Consider the following 23,060-nt stretch of genomic DNA (forward strand, 5'->3'; position numbering starts at 1 on the left):
ACTTTTAGCCGATGAATTTATTAGAATAAAGTAGTGGAAAATGATTGTTCATATATAATCATGGACCACTAAGATAAATGTTATAGCGTTAGATTAAAGTCATGTGAATCATTTAATATCTTTAAAAGATCGATCGAAATATTTGATATCTTCAAACATTTCATTACTGCTAATCAGCTCTTACGCTATTTATCACTGTAGATTTGGTTGATTTGCATTGTCGACTATCTTTCATGAAAGAACAATGGAAGGTAGGGTCTCCAACGTTTATGTTCGTTTATGTTCGTGTTCATTTATGTTCGTGTTCGTTTATGTTCATGGTCGTTTTTATGTTCGTTTATTTATTAAATGAACGAACATGAACAAGTTATATTCCTTAATAAACGAACATGAACAAAAAAAAATTTGTTCGTTTATGTTCGTGTTCGTTTATGTTCGTTTATTTATTAAATGAACGAACATGAACATACTTCCGTTCATGTGCGTTCGGTTCGTTTACAGGCCTAGATATTTGTACCTGTTTTTATGGAGGGAAATGGTGTTGGGAATTTGTGTGGCAATTAATAGGGAAAAAAAGAAACGTTAAACGAAACGAATCATTGCATTTAAGAGATTCTCGCATAAATATATACAGAAATGGAGGTGCGGGGAATCGAACCCCGTGCCTCTCGCATGCGAAGCGAGCGCTCTACCATGTGAGCTACACCCCCATGTTGATCTACGTCTCAACATATCTATTATATTTAATATTTTTTTTAATATCTGAGAGACCTGCAAATCTGAAGAAAGTGTTAGTTGAAGGCAGATTTAGACGAAAATCGAGTGAAAATGGCATTAAGACTTGTATATAGACGCAGGGGCTGGAACTGTTGGTCGTGGGCTTTGAACTGTTGGTTCATATATAGACGCATTCCAAAAAAGCTTAGTATGCAAATGAAAGTTTTACATTTATTATAACATCGTAGGGATCAATTTACAATAGCTAAAACAATTTAATGATCATTTTATAATTTTTAAAAGTTTAATAATCAAAATAATCATTTTAACATATTTAAATGATCAGATTTCAAATAATTTACCCTTATTTATATTAATATGCTTTTTTATGACTAAAGGCCATACAAAAATAAACAAAGCTACATTCTGCAGTCCAAAACGTTACAAACCGCCGCCTTTTGTTTTGCCGATCACACAGCCACGGGTACCTCATTTCTTTGGCATTATATATATATTTACAAATTCTCTTCGTACCTATATAATAATCTAAGCGATTGAAAGAGAGAGCATTTAAAACAATTCAGAGTTACGAGGTTACTGATTCGAACCATTTTGATCAAATGGCTGATCAGCAGAGTTATATTATAAAGGTTGAGGAAGCGACGCCCGCCACTAGTGAGAAACCGTCGATCGGCCCTGTTTATCGGAGTTGGTTCGCTGAGAATGGATTCCCTGCAACGATTCCAGTAATGGACAATTGTTGTGATATTTTCCGGTTAGATTTTTAGTTTTACCTCTCTGATCTTTTTCTTTGGTTGCTTTGAAAATAACGAGAACGTTACATTTACGGATCATAAGATTTAATTAATTATTGGAATGCCTGATGTTTGAAAATGTTGGATTTTAAACACTCGTATGGATCAAGGTGTTGAGATTTACATGCTTCTAGTTGAATGATCGGTGGCTTTCATTTAACTCAGTGTAAAACTGCAGAAATAAGATTTATATGTTTAATTATAGTAATTATTGATTTATATGTTCAATTATGGTAATTATTTCAATTTTGAAGCTCTCTGTTGATGCATGATTGAACGTGTTAGCTAACTAACGCAGCTCGTATTAATTATGCGACAAAAAGTGATTCTTTTGTAAAAATCTTCCTTTGTGACAATGATTCATATTTCACCTTCTCTTAGCAGAATCTCAGTTGAGAAATATCCAGACAACCCAATGCTTGGTCGCCGGCAGATTGTGGACGGGAAAGTATGCTGCCAGCCTTCCACTGCCGATTCTCTTTTTTTTTATTGCTTTTGCATTCTCCTTTTACCCCTAATCTTGACTTTTAGTTTGTGCTTCTAAAATTATGTGCTTTCACCGCAGGCTGGAAATGTGTGTGGCAAACTTACAAACAAGTTTATGACACAGTAATAAAAGTGGGGAATTCCATCCGGACTTGTGATGTTGAGGAGGTAATACACTAACTTTTTGATCTTGTAAATGCTTCTCTCCCAAAAAATCAATGCTTCTGCAATCATTAACCACAACTGCAGTTTATGTGTATGTTTCAAATTCTATTGTTTTTATTTTGTTTTACAGGGAGGAAAATGTGGTATTTATGGTGCCAATTGCCCAGAGTGGATAATGACCATGGAGGTATCGTTATAAACTGAGTTTCTCCTGAGCACACTCTTCAGTACCAAAATGCTTGTTCCCCAAAACGTTTACTAATGCCCCAGCATTGATGCAGGCCTGCAATGCTCACGGAATCTCTTGTGTTCCTTTATATGACACTTTAGGTATTTCTTCTTGATAACCTATAAAACCTGTTTTGTATTTCGTAGAAATCCTATGTGTGTAATCTAGCCTTCTCATTTTTTAACTTGGTCTCAGTTGTAATATCTTTAAACTTCCTCATTAGCATACTGTTAATGATTGTTTGATCCTTTGTCATCTATATTATAGGTGCTGGTTCTGTGGAGTTCATCATAAGCCATGCAGAAGTTTCTATTGCTTTTATAGAAGAAAAGAAGATTTCTGAATGAACCCTAGGATTGTTATGGGATGTGGGAACAAGGGGGAAGACAATTTTTTTTCTAGGTGTAGACACCCGTTTTTGTCCGGGTCTTTTTTATATATTATTATTATCGTTATTTTAATTATTATTAGCATTATTATTATTATTTTATTTACATATTACATTCTGTTTCCAGGTCCAGTTACAAGACCCAACAGGCAGTCCAGACCCGGATCCGACCCAAAGTCGACCCAGTTTGACAACCCTCAAACCCATCCAACCCGAGGCCCAGCTCCAGACATGTTCAGTGACCCGGATTGCATTTAGGGTTTTTAAACCCTAAATGCAGTAGACCCTTCGTAGACTGCCACCGCCGCCGTTGAATCTCGAGCCACCTCCGGCAGCCTCTGACGCCGTTATCACCTACAGTGACACCCACAGTGACCAAATCAGTCAAAGGACAGCATGCATCAGAAAACCCCAAATAAGAAATAGAAAACAAATCTATAGGATATCTACAATATCACATATTTGAATAGGATAATGATATCCCTTTTGTTTCGGGAACCCAGGTCATCAAATCAACATGCAATCAGAGAGAGAGGATGGATTCGGGGTTTTAAAAGGAAAAACAGAAAATACCAGAGGGGGGGAACGATATTTGGGAAAAAAGAAAGAAAATAACATAGAGAGAAGGAAAAGGGGAAGTCTTACCCTTGTAGATCTATCCCTTATCAACCTCACCAGAGCTTGAAAAACCCTAAATCGAAGGTAAAACGTTCTTTTTTCTTGAATCTAGGTTTGGAATTGAAGGGGTTCTCGGTTTTTTTTTTTGTGGGGTGAAGGGTTGGGTTTTCAAAGGAAATGAGGAAGAAGGAGGATTGAGGGTCTTTAGGGGTCGGTTTGCTCCCCATGGCCACCGATACGGTGGCCGGGGAGCCTCTGTTTTCTTGTTGCGGCGAGGGAGAAGGGAGATTAGAGAGAGGGAAAGTCAAAAAGAGGCTGAGAGAGGGGTTTGAAAATGATTTAGGGTTCGGTTGGTAACCCTTAAATTGGGATTATATCCCAGCTTCAATACGGCGTCGTTTTAGGCCTAGGGAGGGAGACCAAGTGTTGGGTTTAAGGGTTAATGTCAACTTTGGTCCTCGTTATTTTGTAATCTCATATGCGTTTTTCCCATTTTCGGGGTAAATTACAGTTTAAGTACCTTGAGCTTTGTAATGCTTGTAATATGATCCTTAATGAAATTTCATCTTTCTAGTTCGATCTCTTTATTTATTTCGTGTTTCGTTTTAATCCTATATGATTAGTATTATATTTTCTAAGTGTTTAGATTTTGGTTGCTTATTTTGTATAGTGTTCGTTTAGTCATCATTTACATGTTTTGTGTAATTATTTGACTTTGAGCCTTTATCTTTACACTGTTATAAACTAGTCACTATTCATGTTTTATATCATTTTGTCTATATTTGATTCTGGTTTTAATATTTTCAAATATTTCAATTTGATCACTGATTCAATGTATTTTATAATCTTTGTGTTATTCGAATTTGGCCACTACATTTGTAAATATTTTATTTTAGTCATTGTTTTAGTTTTTTTTGTTTAATTATTTTTTAGTTCTCCATGTTTCTGTGAAATTTCATTTTAGTCCTCTATATTATTTTGGGTTATCTTCATTTTGATACATGTATTATTTAATATTTGTAATTCGGACTTTGGTTTTTACTGTTTAGTCCCATTAGTTTCTATTTCTTTATTTTGGTCCCTAAATTTCTTTTTCTTCTATTTTTAACCTATTCAGTTTCTGTATTTGCTATTTACTCCCTTAAATTCTTGTATTTACTATTTTAGTACATCAAGTTTCTGTTTTTCTTCCTTTTGATCCTTGTAATTACAAATATTTACCTTTTGATAATCTTATCTTGGTTTATAATATTTTCTTTTTATTTTAGTCATTTATGTATGATTTTATTGCACTTATTATTTGGTTATTTGTATTATGTAAATAATGTTTTTAATTTCATTTAATGTAAATATTTTATCTTGTATTTGCAATTACATTTGTTTATATTACGTTTTTATCCATGAATGATTTTTGATTTTATTTTCAAGTACGTATGCATAGAATGAGCGTGGAAAGTACCACTTGATCGAAGTGGTGTGATCCGGTACGGCATTTTAATGACATAGAAACTTGAAATAAGTCGAGTATATTTTGCTAATTAATTTGTTCAAACGATGCAATGTGTGTTATTTTAAGTGACAATTTATTTTATTTTATGTGAATGTAAATTTCAAATTTTTTAATTTGTATTCAATTCACGTTTTTAGTTAATCAATTTACTCGTATGTAAACATCGTTTTTAGTTATATTTGATTCGCATTTTTTTTACATAATCAATGGTAGAATATTCTTTTACAAATGAGAAATAGTTGAAATAGCTTTTCCGACGGAGGATTGCAAATTTCAAGATTTCTTATCGAGTTAAAGGATTTTCTTTAAATAGTTAACTCGAAGTAAATTAATTAAATTTCAATAAATGAATCGTAATTTAACTTTATATTCGATTTATAATTTCCATCATCACGACGATATGTAAGCGATACAGTACCAATTTTGGGCGCTGTGGGGGTGCTAATCCTTCCCCACGCGTAACCGACTCCCGAACCCATCAAATCGATTTTCTGGTAAATGTAGACCCCTTTTGTCTTTAAAAATGATTTTTCTTAAAATTATTTTGAAAGACGTTTTTAGGTATTCGACCTGCTTAATCTAAAGGTCGATGGCGACACCTTTTCCAATTTAATTCAAATTAATTTCAAATCACCAATTTTCTAAATTAAAGTCATAATTGTTTTTAAAATAATATTAAATTGTTTTTTTTGAAAAATGGTTATGACAGCTTGGCGACTCCGCTGGGGACCTTATTTTTTAGAGAGTCAAGCTGTAGGTCGCTTACACATTGTCGTTGTGGTCGAAATTATAAGTTCAAATCTTTAGTTAACTTCTGATCCGTTTATTGAAATTTTAATTGCTTCGTTTTTTTTTCATACTAATATTTTATTTTTGGCTTTCAGCTTTGTCAAGATTTTATCATTTTTTTCCTTGTTTTGTTTTCCATTTGAGTCGAAGGTAGGTATGTTCCTCCTCACACACATCACTCGCATCTGCATAACATAAGCTCTAGACACGAGCTTCGATACAAATTAGTCAGGGTGAATGCTTTACTCTCGTAAGAATTTATTCTTCGTATGAGTTTTAGCAAATAACCCATGGGATACATACCTTATACCTTCGTAGGAATTTATTCCTCGTATAGGTATAAGACGGTGAATCCCCTTAAATTGAACTCGTTCCGTTTGAAACCTGTAATGGGTGAGGATCGAGGGTCTGGCAGCCCAAGGGGGCACCAACATCAAGGACAATTCGAGTTCATTTTCCTGTTAGAGTCGATTCCATTCATATAGTGAGCTGTAGAGCGGTCGCCCTAGGTATAGGTATATCGAACCTCTGTCCGTCAGTAGATACCCAAAATAGGTGTACACAAAGGAGGAGCATTTTTGAACATTTTCTTTTTGCTTTAAATTATGTTGAATAAAGTATGCGAAATAGATACCATGCGGTTAGAATCATTTTCTTGAAAATATCATTTTGGGTAGATAGCATGTCCGGGTAGGAATGTTATTTAATTAAAGCATGTTCGGGTAGATATCATGATTGGGTAGGTGCTATATTTATCTGTAGATAACATCTTTTAACTCTATTGATTATCTTACTTGTACTGACTAATTTCTTTTCTTTTGTTTGTGTATACTAACTCATTTTTTCTCATTTGTTTGTCATTTTTTTTTCACCATCCTTTGCGTTGCATTGCATTGCATCATCATGACATAATGCAAAAATGTTGATCAGCAAGGAGATATTCGAGAGAAAATTTTTCACAAGAAGAGATGAAAGTTTTCAATCTAGCAGTCTCGTATACAGACATGCACTGAGGGTTCAAAGAAGCTCAAAATACAAGAATGAGGTTTGCTTGAAGATCGTGCATCATTCGAGACTAAAATGATGATCCACTAATTCGAGGAGTAATCTTGCAGGGGAGTTTTATCTACAATCATGTCATCACTAGTCATCAAAGATCGACGTACTGGCTTCAATACCGCCGATGCATTAACAGAGTTAGTTTATAGAACATTGAGGGGCATTAGTTCCAAATACGAAGATCTGAGACGAAGCAATGATCCACTCCATACTCAAACATCTAAACGAAGACATGTCTGTAAAGTGGACTGTCTTGTAATGTGAAAACTTTTATCTATGGTGAAAATTGTTCTAAAATATTCACCGTGGGGATCAACATTTCTGCATTTACATTTGCATCGTTGCATTTTGCACAACATTCATTTAAACATGTTTACATACATTACTCATACCTTGCGGGAAACTTTGAGGAAGCATTTCTAACTGTGCAACTGCATTCACACAGTACTGAGAATGGATGCAAAATTTGAGGTATTGAAGAAAGAGTTGAACGAGAGTTTGCAAAAGATACAAGCTGAGTGGGAGGTTAAAATAGAGCAGATGCAAAAGACTACCGTGGATCGTATCTTGCAAAATCAAAGTGACCTGGTGGATCAAATGGTAACAAAATTGACTGAGCTTAACCAAGGAAAAGGCAAAGAGAAGATTTCCTTGACCCGTGAAACCGTTAAATGTGTGAAAGCACAGGCTAGTTCGCAACTAATTATCTCGCCCAACGGGATTCCTAGTCACCTAGCGACGAGAAGAGCCAAGAACGAGATCCCAGATAATTTGAAACAGTGGTGCAGAGAGACATTCCATGGAATGAGAGGACAAAGCTCTCATAACGAGATGGATGCAACAGAACTAGTGCTAGTTCCTGACCTGGTGCTTCCGCCCAAATTCAAGATGCCCGACTTTGAGCAGTACAGTGGAATCAGTTGCCCTAATGTCCATCTCACGATGTTTGTTCGAAGAATGACTGGGTACACAAACAATGATCAGATGTTGGTCCACTGCTTCCAAGCCATTTTAATTGGGCCCGCTTCTAGGTGGTATAACCAACTGAGTCGTTCTCAAGTCCGCTCTTGGAAAGATTTGGCTAGTGCCTTTCTGAACCAATACAAGCACATGATTGATATGATCCCTGATCGAATAACACTGCAGAATATGGAGATGAGGAGTGATGAGAGTTTCCGACAATATGCTCAACGATGGAGGGATATTGCATCTCAAGTGCATCCACCAATGACTGAAAGAGAGTTCATCACTCTATTCATAGATACATTACAGTCTCCTTATATCGACTACATGATAGGGGTTGCCACTAAGAGTTTCTCTGACATTGTCATGTGTGGAGAAATGATTGAAAGAGCTATTAATAATGGCCAGATATGTGGTCTAAGCCATACTGGCATTGAGGAAAGAGCTGAGGTCAGTCTAGTGGATTTAACTAATCTGGGGACCGTGTCTCATAATGTTTTAGTAAAAAGACATGCATCAATCCAATTCCGATGACATATGAGGAATTGCTCCCAGCTCTAATTGAGAACAACCTGGTGATTCCAGTTCAATCCAAACCAAGAACTGACCCATATCCTGAAGGCCATGATATTAATGCCATATGCAGCTATCACATTGGGATCTCAGGGCATACCACTGAGAATTGTAGGGCATTAAAGTGCAAGGTCCAAGATCTGATCGATTCAGGGACATTAACGTTCAATGTGTAATGGGGCAATCTGATCGGAAGTCGGTCGGGGCATCCATCAGGAGATTTTTGTTGCATTCTCATCTTGTTTGAATTTGTTTTTCTTTTGTTCTTCTTATGTTTAAATTTTTGTAAGTCACTTGACGTTCGAACATTGTAAATAAAATACTTCCTTTTGAAAAAATGACAATGAGCAAATTTTAATCCTGAATTCTTTGAATATTATTTTAATTAAAAGCTTTTTAATAACTGAGGTTGTAAATCTTTGATAAATGACAAGATTGAACCCTGCAAAACAATGACCCCTTGATCATAATCCAGAGGTGCACCAGAATACATACCATTTTCTTGCAGGGACCGAGCTAGTTTTCTATTCACATAAAAGAGTCAATCAAAGGGTTTGGCATTCAGGTATGTGTTAGGAGCGGATAAAATGGGGCAACTAGCACATGAGATTGCAAAACTAATTGGTTATGACGTTCAATGATGATCATAATCTTCTCAGATGGAATGGTCAAGTAGATGAATCTAGTTTAGGTCAGTTGCTTGGGAATTGAACTCTAACGATGAGATTTTCTGACCTTCAACAAACACCGAGACTATAACAGGTTTTCCTTAGCAAGCTTAAGAAATGGAATCCGTAAACAAACAAAAAAACATATATATGTATACAATAAAGCTGAGCTATTCCGCTAAAGCAATTGGTAATAGAGGAAATTCGAAAGCCCTGGCTTTATGAATAGATTACATTCAAACCATGACATTGATCGGGTACTTGGCAATCCGGTGTATGCTCCACTGTGGTTGTCAAGTCGAAGACTTTGTGATGACATGAATCCTTCAGCTAGCTTGATAAAGGCAATTATAAAATATATGTACAATAAAGCTGAATTCAGCTAGCCAAACAATGGCAAATTAAATCAAATTTACTAAATAAGGAGTTTCGGTGAATATGGACTAAGGGAGTTGAGGAACGCTTGTTATAGTCGACTTCACACGAGCACTCAGAAATCTCGTTTTTAGACCGATATTTCTGCACTACCTTGACTAGGTAAGTCTACGAAGCTTGAACAAATGGAAGATTTCAGAGAGCTGAAATAAAAGTGTTCTAAAGAGTTTAGCAAGTGACTATGCTAGTTGGTCATTTTGTTCGCCTCCGATTAAAATGCCAAATCAAGAAAGAGGGGTACGTCATTATCTTCACGATGACCAAATAGAGGAAACAAACCCTAGAATTTAGGTTGCTAACCTCTAAAACAACATTTCAATCCGGTTATTTGTCAAAGATTTGTAGCTATCAAAGATTAAAAGAGCATTTGATTTTTGATATTCAATGAATTTATATTTTTGTGATTTGTCAATTGTGAAACCTAGAAAGGGACAATATTTTCAAATCTTTGATTAAACGTCTTTCAGAACTCATCCAATTGATATTTTCAAACTTTTGAAAATAAAAGAAGAAGAAAAACATTTCCAAACAAGATAATCTCTCTGGAGGCATATCTTGGTATTCGACAAATATCTCTCCGAAGCTCAAGATCGAAGCTAGGGCAAGAGAAGACAAATTTGTGGGGCAAAATTTGATGGGGCAAATAAAACAATTGGTCTCAGGTCAAGGTTTGCAAAAGTACACCATGGTGGAAATGAAGACAAACTGAATCAATGATAGAGTGAAGACTGCTCTCGCAACCATTCTCCTTTCAGCTCGAGAAAAAACATACATCAACATATATGTACATACATACATACACTAACATACATGTTACATAAGTTTGCATCTTTGCATCAAACGTTTATCATCATGTGCAATAAACACTTTGAGTTTCCCTCTCTTGAGGACAAATAAAATACAAACTTCATCATGACATCATAACATCAAAGATTAGTCATTCATAAATACATCATTTTGATCTCTCAGGAAATCAAAGCTCGGAAATGACTAGATATCTCTAATTTGAAGAAATAATGACATCCACAGATTTGACTTTTTGAAGTCAACAATCGTCTCTTCTGAAGATATTTCCATCAGCAGGAATAAGCAGATTATCAGTATCCTTTGAGCTGTTTTTTTTTCCTGGAAACAAATATTTGTCTCTTGAGACAATTTCTTTAGAAAAAATATTTGAGTTTGTTTCCTTTGAAACAAAATTTTGTCTTATTTAAGGTAGTTTCCTTCGAAAACAAATTTTGTCTCGCTTGAGACAGTTCTTGAAAAACAAATTTTGTCTCACTTAAGACAATTTATCTTAAAACAAATTTCGTCTCTCTTGAGACATTTTGCCTTTGAGATACAAATTTTGAATTTGCTTCACTTGAAACAAAATTAATCTCACTTGAGATTGTTGTTTTTTAAAAACAAATTTCGTCTCGCTTGGGACATTTTTTTGCCTTTGAGAAACAAATTTTGAATTTGCTTCACTTGAAACAAAATTAATCTCACTTGAGATTGTTGTTTATTTCAAAACAAATTTCGTCTCGCTTGAGACATTTTTTTCTCTGAGATACAAATTTAAATTTGTTGTACTTGAAACAAAATTAATATCACTTGAGATTTTCAAAGCTGATTCGTCTCGCGTGAGACAGTTTCCCCTTTAAACAAAAATCCTGAAATTGTTTCATTTGAAACAAAATAAACACCTTTGAGATTGTTTCCCTAGAAATAAAATCGACAATCATTGAATCTTTTTCTCTTAAAACGATTTTTGTCTCTTGTGAGACAGTTTCTCTTGAAATAAATCTTTGAGTCTGTTTCTTTTGAAACAAAAATCTTTGAGTCTATTTCTTTGGAAACAAAATTTTGTCTCTCTTAAGACAATTTCTTTTGAAAAAATCTTTGAGTCTGTTTCTCTTAAAATGAGACAGTTTCTCTTGAAATAAATCTTTGAATATGTTCCTTTTGAAAAATCTTTGAGTTTGCTTCTCTTAACAAAATCATCTTTGAGTCTATTTCTTTAAAAACAAATGTTGTCTCTCTTGAGACAATTTCTAATGAAAAACCAACATTTGAGATTGTTTCCTTTGAAAAAATTCGTCTCACTTAAGACGTAACCCATCTGTGAGTATGTTTATTTGGAAATAAAATTTTGTCTCTTGAGACAGTTTCTTTTGGAAAAAAATCTTTGAGTTTGTTTCTTTGGAAACAAAATTTACCATCTTTGAGTCTGTTTCCCTTGAAACAAACACCGATCTTTGAGAACGTTTCCCTTAAAACAAATTTTGTCTCGCTTGAGACAATTCCCTTTAAATGCCATCTTTGAGTTGTTTCCTTTGAAACGAATTTTGTCTCTTTCGAGACAGTTGCTTTTGAAATACATTATCTTTGAGCTTGTTTTACTTGAAACAAAACTTTGAGTCTATTTCTTTTGAAACAAATCTTTGAATCGATTTCTCTTGAAACCATGATCCCTAAAGATGGCCAGTCGTCCTCATCACGTAGGAACCGTGTCATCCCTCGACCAGATCTCTTCATCACGTAGGAGTCGTGTCACCCCTAGATAACTAGTCGTCCTCATTGCGTAGGAACCGAGTTATCACCATTCCTAAAGATGGCCAGCCGTCCTCAACACGTAGGAACCGTGTCATCCCTCGACTAGATCTCTTCATCACGTAGGAGCCGTGTCACCCCTAGATAACTAGCTGTTCTCATTGCGTAGGAACCGTGTTATCACCTTTAGATGGCCAGAACTCTTCATCATGTATGAGCCGTGTCATTCCCCGACCAGATCTCTTCATCACGTATGAGCCGTGTCACCCTAGATAACCAGTCGTCCTCATCACGTAGGAACTGAGTTATCATCCACCCTTAGACGACCAGACCTCTTCATCACGTATGAGCAGTGTCGTCCCCACCAACACGCATATCCAATTTATAGGAAAAAGAAAGAGAACCGGACAAAAACGTGTTGTATTGTCGTCTTTGCCCTATTCTCGTTAACACAAGAATGTGCAAAGAGGGGCAGCTGTAGACACCCGTTTTTGTCCGGGTTTTTTTATATATTATTATTATCGTTATTTTAATTATTATTAGCATTATTATTATTATTATTTACATATTACTTCTGTTTCCAGGTCCAGTTACAAGACCCAACAGGCAGTCCAGACCCGGATCCGACCCAAAGTCGACCCAGTTTGACAACCCTCAAACCCATCCAACCCGAGGCCCAGCTCCAGACATGTTCAGTGACCCGGATTGCATTTAGGGTTTCTAAACCCTAAATGCAGTAGACCCTTCGTAGACTGCCACCGCCGCCGTTGAATCTCGAGCCACCTCCGGCAGCCTCTGACGCCGTTATCACCTACGTTGACACCCACAGTGACCAAATCAGTCAAAGGACAGCATGCATCAGAAAACCCCAAATAAGAAATAGAAAACAAATCTATAGGATATCTACAATATCACATATTTGAATAGGATAATGATATCCCTTTTGTTTCGGGAACCCAGGTCATCAAATCAACATGCAATCAGAGAGAGAGGATGGATTCGGGGTTTTAAAAGGAAAAACAGAAAATACCAGAGGGGGGAACGATATTGGGGGAAAAAAAAGAAATAACATAGAGAGAAGGAAAAGGGGAAGTCTTACCCTTGTAGATCTATCCCTTATCAACCTCACCAGAGCTTGAAAAACCCTAAATCGAAGGTAAAACGTTCTTTTTTCTTGAATCTAGGTTTGGAATTGAAGGGGTTCTCGGTTTTTTTTTTTTGTGGGGTGAAGGGTTGGGTTTTCAAAGGAAATGAGGAAGAAGGAGGATTGAGGGTCTTTAGGGGTCGGTTGCTCCCCATGGCCACCGATACGGTGGCCGGGGAGCCTCTGTTTTCTGTTGCGGCGAGGGAGAAGGGAGATTAGAGAGAGGGAAAGTCAAAAAGAGGATGAGAGAGGGGTTTGAAAATGATTTAGGGTTCGGTTGGTAACCCTTAAATTGGGATTATATCCCAGCTTCAATACGGCGTCGTTTTAGGCCTAGGGAGGGAGACCAAGTGTTGGGTTTAAGGGTTAATGTCAACTTTAGTCCTCGTTATTTTGTAATCTCATATGCGTTTTCCCATTTTCAGGGGTAAATTACAGTTAAGTACCTTGAGCTTTGTAATGCTTGTAATATGATCCTTAATGAAATTTCATCTTCTAGTTCGATCTCTTATTTATTTCGTGTTTCGTTTTAATCCTATATGATTAGTATTATATTTTCTAAGTGTTTAGATTTTTGGTTGCTTATTTTGTATATGTTCGTTTTAGTCATCATTTACATGTTTGTGTAATTATTGACTTTGAGCCTTTATCTTTACACTGTTATAAACTAGTCACTATTCATGTTTATATCATTTTGTCTATATTTGATTCTGGTTTAATATTTTCAAATATTTCAATTTGATCACTGATTCAATGTATTTTATAATCTTTGTGTTATTCGAATTTGGCCACTACATTTGTAAATATTTTATTTTAGTCATTGTTTTAGTTTTTTTTGTTTAATTATTTTTTAATTCTCCATGTTTCTGTGAAATTTCATTTTAGTCCTCTATATTATTTTGGGTTATCTTCATTTTGATACATGTATTATTTAATATTTGTAATTCGGACTTTGGTTTTTACTGTTTAGTCCCATTAGTTTCTATTTCTTTATTTTGGTCCCTAAATTTCTTTTTCTTCTATTTTTAACCTATTCAGTTTCTGTATTGCTATTTACTCCCTTAAATTCTTGTATTTACTATTTTAGTACATCAAGTTTCTGTTTTTCCTTTTGATCCTTGTAATTACAAATATTACCTTTTGATAATCTTATCTTGGTTTATAATATTTTCTTTTTTATTTTAGTCATTATGTATGATTTTATTGCACTATTATTTGGTTATTTGTATTATGTAAATAATGTTTTTAATTTCATTTAATGTAAATATTTTATCTTGTATTTGCAATTACATTTGTTTATATTACGTTTTTATCCATGAATGATTTTTGATTTTATTTTCAAGTACGTATGCGTAGAATGAGCGTGGAAAGTACCACTTGATTGAAGTGGTGTGATCCGGTACGGCATTTTAACGACATAGAAACTTGAAATAAGTCGAGTATATTTTGCTAATTAATTTGTTCAAACGATGCAATGTGTGTATTTTAAGTGACAATTTATTTTATTTATGTGAATGTAAATTTCAAATTTTTAATTTGTATTCAATTCACGTTTTTAGTTAATCAATTTACTCGTATGTAAACATCGTTTTTAGTTATATTTGATTCGCATTTTTTTTACATAATCAATGGTAGAATATTCTTTTACAAATGAGAAATAGTTGAAATAGCTTTTCCGACGGAGGATTGCAAATTTCAAGATTTCTTATCGAGTTAAAGGATTTTCTTTAAATAGTTAACTCGAAGTAAATTAATTAAATTTCAATAAATGAATCGTAATTTAACTTTATATTCGATTTATAATTTCCATCATCACGACGATATGTAAGCGATACAGTACCAATTTTGGGCGCTGTGGGGGTGCTAATCCTTCCCCACGCGTAACCGACTCCCGAACCCATCAAATCGATTTTCTGGTAAACGTAGACCCCTTTTGTCTTTAAAAATGATTTTTCTTAAAATTATTTTGAAAGACGTTTTTAGGTATTCGACCTGCTTAATCTAAAGGTCGATGGCGACTCCTTTTCCAATTTAATTCAAATTAATTTCAAATCACCAATTTTCTAAATTAAAGTCATAATTGTTTTTAAAATAATATTAAATTGTTTTTTTTTTTGAAAAATGGTTATGACACTAGGTATTTTCAAAAATAAAATATCTCTATATGAAATAAATTTATAGTTTTCTATTAGTTTGTCTTCATCTGATAATTTGTAGGTACATAGTTCTTTTCTCATGTGAGGTTTCGTTTTTCCCTTTTCAGCTATTTAAAACATTTCCAAACTCAACAAAGTACATGAGAAGTAAGTTAATTCTTTATTTTTTGGTGGGAGGGGTGGGATATTTTTATTCTATTGTGTTAGAAATAATTTATGTGCATTTGCATTTGCTATGCAGCAATTGTTAGCTTCGGGAAGGTAACACCTGATAAGAAGGCAGATGCTGAGAAGCACGGTTTGGCAAAATTTTGCTTGGGAAGAATTTTTGCAGTTGGTTGGTTACTTTCTCTGTTCTTCTCCTCTTCAATTATTTGATAACCATGCCTCATGTGATCCATCTTCGATAAATGTTAAATTAGAATCTTAATTTAATTACACAGTACCCCACTTTAACATGTAGATGAGCAATGATTCTGATGTAAGTTCTTATGCATGTTTCTTGCAGGGAGAAAATAAACAATATGATCTTCCAATAAAGAAGAAAAATGATATCTGCACAATAATGTATACTAGTGGAACAACTGGTGATCCCAAGGGGGTATTGATTTCAAATGAGAGTATCATTACACTTCTAGCAGGGGTTAACAGCCTGCTGGAGCTCGTAAATGACAGGTTATCTTTTAACATGTCTGTCCTATTTTTCGCGCTAAAATTCGGGTATGAATTTTCCCTCTTTTCCTTTTTTTTTCTCCTTCCCATCACTAATTTGTTCATTTCTTGTGAAATTTTACAGTTGAGAATTAAGGATATTTATATTTCTTATCTTCCTCTTGCACATATCTTTGACCGGGTGATCGAGGAGTTATTCATTTCACATGGTGCCTCAATAGGATTCTGGCGTGGGGTGAGCAAGATTACTTGAAACTATTGATACTGGAGTATATTCCAATCGGCAGTTGCTTATTTGTTGCATCTTCAAGACGTGAAACTATTGGTTGAAGATCTTGGGGAGCTAAAGCCAAGCATCTTGTGTGCTGTTCCTCGCGTGTTGGATAGAATATATTCAGGTAATTCTTAGATTTTTCAACGTACTGCTGAGATTGATTTCCAGCTTTCTTTCTAAACATGCATAAAGATATTGTGACAGATTCTAGAATCTGGTAGGCAATTTCAACGTACTACATTCATTCTCCTTTATATGCTGTTTTCTTTCAAAAAAAGAATCTTGAATGCATTATCAATACCAGCTTCAAACCTGTCATAATTTTTGTATGTGGTCAGGTTTACAACAGAAGATTTCTGAGGGTAGCTTAATAGCTTATTGAAAAAGACATTGTTTAATGTAGCATACTCATAAGTTAACTTTACATTTTGCTCATGTGAAGCAGTTCAGTGTATCTTGCTGGTAGCTAATTGAGAACAAAGCACATTTGCCTTCTGGATTGCTGTCTGGTTCTGACATCTATGATAACTTCTACAGCAAATTCTATAACATGAGGAATGGCTCCAAACACGGAGAGGCATCTCCTTTTTCTGACAAAATTGTATTTAGTCAGCTGATTAAAGTCTTATGGAGATTGAAAGCCAATAATGTTCAGCACTACCTGCAACAGGAACCCTGTTTACTTCTTCAATCTCATCCATGTTCATGATTTTTCAGGTAAAAGAAGGATTAGGAGGGAATTTACGGATTATTCTGTCCGGAGCAGCACCTCTTTCCGCTCATGTGCAAGAGTTCCTACGAGTGGCGGCATGTTGTCATGTCATGCAAGGATATGGTATACTGATTGTGTGCATACTTGCTTCCACATGAACACTAATCTATTTTATTTTTTATCCGAATGTAGGTCTGACGGAGACTTGTGCGGGAACTTTCACCTCGTTACCAAATGAGTTGTCGATGCTCGGTAGCGTGGGACCTCCGGTACCGAATGTAGATGTCCGCCTAGAATCTGTTCCTGAAATGGGATATGATGCCCTTGCAAGCACACCACGAGGTGAAATTTGTCTCAGGGGAAAAACGTTTGTAAATGCGAATTTTGATGCTCATTTCATGCATAGAGAAAAGGAGTCATGGTCAAGGGTAGTGATTCGTGACAATAACGGGTTAATATTGGGAGCATGCAGACGCAAAGCTTCAAGGATTACTTCTGCTTTCGCGGCTGAGGCAATGGCACTGGTGCATGCAACCGAACTCTCGGTGGACCTGCGTTTTCGCTGGGTGATTTTCGAAGGGGATGCTCGAACGGTTCTTCAAAAAATGGAGATTGTGGAACCAGATCGATTAGAAATAAGTGCGATTACTTGGGAGGCTCGCCATCGTGCCAAAGTGTTTGAAGGCAGTCGGTTCGTCTTCATTCCTCGCTCAGGCAACCAAGTGGCTCATGTATTAGCGACTGATTCAGCACTTGATCAGGTGGATAAATACTGGGTTGAGGATGGTCCACAACAGGTTTTACAACAAATGACAGTGGATAATCGTTGGGTAGATCCTCCGTGAACTCTGGTCTCGATACGGGGGTGGTGTTATAAGGCTCGCGTTTCTTTCTTTTTTCTTGTCCTCTCGGCTGTTGTGCGCTCATTGTTTCTATGTTGAGAATCGAGAGGTCAGATGGCCAGGGCTTTAGTTTGGTTTGTTCATTTATTTCCTGTTTGCATTACAACTGTTTAGCATTTCTCTTTTTCAGACTTATTTAGTTTGAACCTTAATTGGTTCTTCCTTTATTATTTAATAATATTTGCCCGACGGTTTTTTTTTTCAAAAGAAGTAATTACCCAAGAAATAGTTGACAAAAGAGAAAGGCCCATTAAGAAACGTAGGTTTAGTAATAAAAAAATAAAATAAAAATTAAATATTATATATGATTTTAAAAAATTAAATATTTAAAATATTAAAATAAACTAACATTAATAATTTAAATACTAATATCTTGGTTGCTTTCCTGGATAAGAAAAACATTACCTTAGAAAACTTAAACAAAACATTGGGTTGACCAAGTAGTTCGGTAACAAGTGTTGCATCACATTTTCACTTTCCTTGTGAAAGAAAAAACCAAAAAGAAAAAAAAAAGGAATAAATTTTAAAAAGTCAACTAACGTATAAAACACTGTCAAAAGATAGTTGACTTTTAACCCACAGTTAGGTTTGTTTCACATGCAATGCAAAATCAAGCCTTATACATTGAGATGGGCACGGGGCCGGCCGGATTTTTGGCTGCCCCGACCCGAAAACATATATATATATAATATAACCCTTCCCGTTATGAGAAATTTTGAGTTTTTTTCCCTCTAAGAATTCGACTCGATTTTTAGATTAAAATTTTGATCTTGATTCGATCTTATCCAAATATATTAATATTTCAAAATAATTAAAATAATATATTTTATAAGAATATATATATAATTATTTATTAGATTTAAACTGTTAAATTAATATATTTTATAATATTTTTATATTTTTAATAATTAAAAAATTATATATTTTAATAATATAAAAATATTTTTTTTAAATATTAATTATAATATATATAATAATCAGATCGGGTCAGGTCAGGTCAATGATTTTTCACCTTAAACCCAGCTCTGCCCCGTCCCTAGCCCCGAAAATTAAAAAAAAATGCCTCTAATGGGTTGGATCAAATCTAGACCCGTCGGATTAAGGTATTTTGACCATCCCTATTATACAACATATATATAGCTTGCAATTTATTTTACTTTTGGAGATTCATATATTCAGATAATTTTTTTATTAATTTAGAGTAAATATAAAGTAATATATGTTTGAAGATAACTCTCAACCTCTTGACATTAAACGCTCACACTTCTTACATTCGGATAATTTGATTTACAAATTTCATGTCAAAAGAGAAAAAATATTATTATAATAAAAAAAATTTGAGTTTTAGAACGAGTGTCATTTCAGGGGTTGGGTATTTATAAAACTATTCAAATCTATGACCTTTAAGAATAATATTACTTCTCTTGATCACTGTAGTCACTTGATGAGTTTCGATTTCAAGTTATTTATAATTAAATATAAATATTTTAATATTTTACTCAAACAAATCATAAACTAGTTATATTCTTTTATTTTAATAAATATTTTTATTAAAATTTATATTTAAAGTTTGAGTTTAAATAAATATTAATCATATTTTAAACATTTAAATTTTGAGTCAAATTAAAATTTGAAATTAAAATCTGATTAAATTCAAATTGATTTTTTTTTAAATAATCGAATTTAGAATCTTAGAAAGTAGATCATTTGGAAGAATACCTTGGGCTGCCCAACAATTCAAAGACCCAGAACAAAGCTATAAATAAGCAGCCGTTAGATGTTTTAGACTTTAACCACGTCCGTCCAAATTCCTTTTGTAAGGAAACGTTTCGCTGTTGATCGTGTACGGTGTCGTTTCATTTCGGACCTTTCCGTGACTCCCCTTTAACGGTACCCGAACCCGCTAATTCGCCCCCTCTTTCCCGCCGTCGGTTACTTTTTCCTCCACCGCACTTCCCCGGGCTAGGGTTTCTGCTAAAGTTACCTCGATGGTGACCAATGATTATATTGCCATGAACGGGAACAAGTTTAGTAAGGTAGAAGAAGAGTTCATCAAGAAGCACCATAAACACGACGTTAAAGAAAATCAGTGCAGCTCTTCCCTGGTTAAACACATCAAAGCTCCGGTTCATCTCGTATGTTTTCTTTTTATTTTTCTCGATTTCAGTAGTTATTTCTTTTAATAGAATCAATTGAATTCTTATTTCGTGTTAGATCCGTACATAGATCTGTGAGGTTAGAGCCTTTTCTTGCTTAGTCAGTTAATTTTCGTTTATTTTTCATTTCATGCTGGGAGAATTCGTAGGAGATTGAAATTAAAGTTGGAACTGATTAGAATTATGAAGTTATCACTAAAAATTTTCAGACACATTATTATGTATCTCGTATTCTCGTTTGAACTGTTATATGATGATGTACACATTTTGTGAATCAATTGAAGTTACGGACGATTTGTGTTTACTCTTTGAACGCGAACTTCAGCTATTTTATAGCTAATGATTTTAAGAGATAGAATGTAAAATACTTGATGACTTCTGATTGGGGATTGATTCGTATAATTCACTCTCTAAGATTGTTGTTTTCTTGTATAATGAATTGTTAAGTATTTTCTTTGTTTGAATGGATACAGAACTTAAGACTTCTGTTAAATTTTCATTTCTCTAAGTATGGATTATGGAAATGATAACTCGAGGTTCATATGTTTCATCTTCAGGTTGTGATGAACTTCAGGTTGAACTAGTTTAATTTGATACCAATTAATATAGCTACAAATTAACTTAGCCAATCTGATTTTCATGTAGTTACAAATAAAGTTACTTTGAGATTAAGTTTCAAGTTTTAGTTGCTTTGATCGAAGGCAAACTTGACATTATTTTGTTCACTAATGAATGATTATTTGGTTTTTGATCAATCAGGTTTGGTCTTTGGTGAGGAGATTCGATCAACCGCAGAAATATAAGCCATTTGTTGGCAGGTGTGTTCTGCAGGGTGACCTTCAGATTGGAAGTGTTAGAGAAGTCAATGTTAAGTCAGGTTTGCCGGCCACAACTAGCAAAGAAAGGTTAGAGTATCTAGATGACGATGAGCATATTTTGAGCATGAAGATTGTCGGAGGAGACCATAGGTTGAAGGTATGAGTTTTCAATTTGGTTGAATTTAAAACACCACACTTAACTTAAAACGACTACTCTTTGAATTCCTATAGATTTTTAGTTTTTCAACGTTCAATCTTGTCTGAAATATAAATATTAATCTTGAATTAACTTATCTTCTCTTTATTATATGATATTCCTCTGTTTGTTGTGTGATATATAAATTACCTGAAAATGTAACAAGGTTTTGGATATGGTAACCTGTAAGATGTAGAACTGAATATGCTAACTTCTGTTGCCTGTCATACTAAATTGAGTACAAATTGCCAAAATCATTGTTTAATCTATTAATTCTTATTTGATCCTTTTAATGTTTATGACACTTGAAATTGGAGTTCTAAAACAAGGAAATATATATATCATTCATATTGACTTGTGAAATCTATTTCTGCTGAATTTGACTAGTGGCATGAATGAGCTTCTTGCCTGCACTCTGCCTGGGGGGGAATTGTATACCTTATGTGGCCTTAATCAAATAATTTATGGTTCTTGTGCTAAGGGAACATTTGACCTGGACCCATCTTATTGCGACAGCCAATGGTTTCCTGGCTCTTATTGCATGTAATGAATCTGGTATAATATAACATTTTTAGTTTATACACATGAGTAAGCAATGATGTTTAACATTTTCGTCAAAAGATGTTTTAGTTATTAATTCTGAGATATTTTATACTGCCTCCTTTTATTTCCAATAATTGAATTTACCTGATTGTACCAGTTCTACATTGACCTCTCTCTTCGGGGTCAAATTTTGAACTTTAAAATGTCCTTAACTTTTATCATGATCTGAAACTGCTAAATTGTCCTTATGTGCAAATTGGCAGAACTACTCATCCATTGTTACAGTGCATCCCGAGGTCATTGATGGCAGACCAGGATCATTGGTGATCGAGTCCTTTGTAGTGGATGTACCAGAAGGGAACACCAAGGATGAAACATGCTACTTCGTCGAGGCACTGATCAAGTGCAACCTCAAGTCACTGGCCGATGTGTCAGAGCGCTTGGCTGTTGAGGATCGGACCGAGCCAATAGAAAGAATGTGAAAAATCCAGGCCTGTACCGACACCACCAAGGTAATCGTTGTGGGGGTGATAAGTGAGATACTCTTGTTATCAGAAGCTGAATAGACAATTTGGGCTTTCCTGCTAGCAGAGTGAACAACTATTTCCTTACATTTTTATGCTTCTTGTTTTGATTAGAACAATGATCTTTCGGTGTCTTATGTTGATAGTTGCTGACAATTAAACTCATCCGCAGCCTACGGATTTAGTAAATGATGAAAAACGGATCGAAAATTTCTCTGTGGTGTTTGTCTAATGGGGGTGGTGAATCGGTATTTGTTTGTAAATATGTAAGCAGGATGGATACCTTTATGTTCATATCTTTAGTTTTGCGTGTTATATAAGAAGGCAGGTTTTAGTTGAGAGTTTGATTGGATTTCATTTTGACTAAAGGGAAGTCTACATAATTATGGGCTCAACATCCAGAGTTCTTGGAAAAAGAAAGGGTGAAGTATATCAAAGGTTATTGAACTATGTTTATGTTTAAATGATTGTTTTGATTATTAAGTTCATAAAAATTATTAAATAATTATTAAATATTTTAAATGGTTATAAAATATCAATAAATTTATTGAGGTATTATAGAATAATTATTAATTTTTTATAATGTCAGATTATTTTGTACAAATTTAATGATTACTTTATAGGCTTTAATTAAATTGATTGGATATAGATTATTAGATTTTTTTATAATGTCCATTAGCCCTTTTTGTATAATATTAAAGTTGTGGAGGCCAACCATTCCGTTAATACATTACACGTAAAGAAAACAAGATTTAATCTCTGAGGTAACAACAAAAACATACGATCCAGCACTGTCCGTCGATTAACAGGGTCATCCCCGTTTGCCGTAATCACGGTGGGAAGTGAAACCTCCGGCGGAGTGAAAAACGTTTGGGCCGGATAACATAGTTCTTTACAACCCCGGAATTGGTGTTAACCTCAAGAGAACAAAAAACCAGGATGGGCGAGGATTTCCATGGATTCCATTTCTCGGGAGCCTCATAAAACGTCAAACCAAGTAATTACCATTTACC

The 23,060-nt window shown here is 34.7% G+C and overlaps 1 protein-coding gene, 1 non-coding gene and 1 pseudogene across 2 annotated transcripts; 2 read left to right on the top strand and 1 right to left on the bottom strand.

Annotated features, from left to right (window-relative positions):
- Window positions 1–637: 637 nt before the first annotated feature.
- Window positions 638–710, bottom strand: TRNAA-CGC. The gene has a single exon. It is a non-coding gene; the product is annotated as a tRNA-Ala (tRNA).
- Window positions 711–1,337: 627 nt separating this feature from the next.
- Window positions 1,338–17,753, top strand: LOC120209400 (annotated as a pseudogene).
- A 1,931-nt stretch (window positions 17,754–19,684) lies between these two features.
- On the top strand, window positions 19,685–22,257 carry LOC120209411 (abscisic acid receptor PYL8-like). The gene is made up of 3 exons (XM_039208431.1): window positions 19,685–19,945; window positions 20,726–20,941; window positions 21,787–22,257. Exons 1-3 carry the CDS (start codon window positions 19,799–19,801, stop codon window positions 22,003–22,005), a joined length of 582 nt encoding a protein of 193 aa, XP_039064362.1. The 5' UTR covers window positions 19,685–19,798; the 3' UTR covers window positions 22,006–22,257.
- Window positions 22,258–23,060: the final 803 nt, after the last annotated feature.

This window comes from Hibiscus syriacus, unplaced genomic scaffold (genome assembly GCF_006381635.1).
Source record: "Hibiscus syriacus cultivar Baekdansim isolate YM2019G1 unplaced genomic scaffold, ASM638163v2 tig00018833_pilon, whole genome shotgun sequence".
Taxonomy (NCBI): Eukaryota; Viridiplantae; Streptophyta; class Magnoliopsida; order Malvales; family Malvaceae; genus Hibiscus; species Hibiscus syriacus.

Excerpts from the sequence above, each read along its gene's own strand:
- LOC120209411 (XM_039208431.1), top strand. The coding sequence starts at position 19,799 with ATGGTGACCAATGATTATATTGCCATGAACGGGAACAAGTTTAGTAAG. Across the intron at positions 19,946-20,725 it reads TCAAAGCTCCGGTTCATCTC|GTTTGGTCTTTGGTGAGGAG; the intron begins GTATGTTTTCTT and ends TTGATCAATCAG. Across the intron at positions 20,942-21,786 it reads GAGGAGACCATAGGTTGAAG|AACTACTCATCCATTGTTAC; the intron begins GTATGAGTTTTC and ends GCAAATTGGCAG.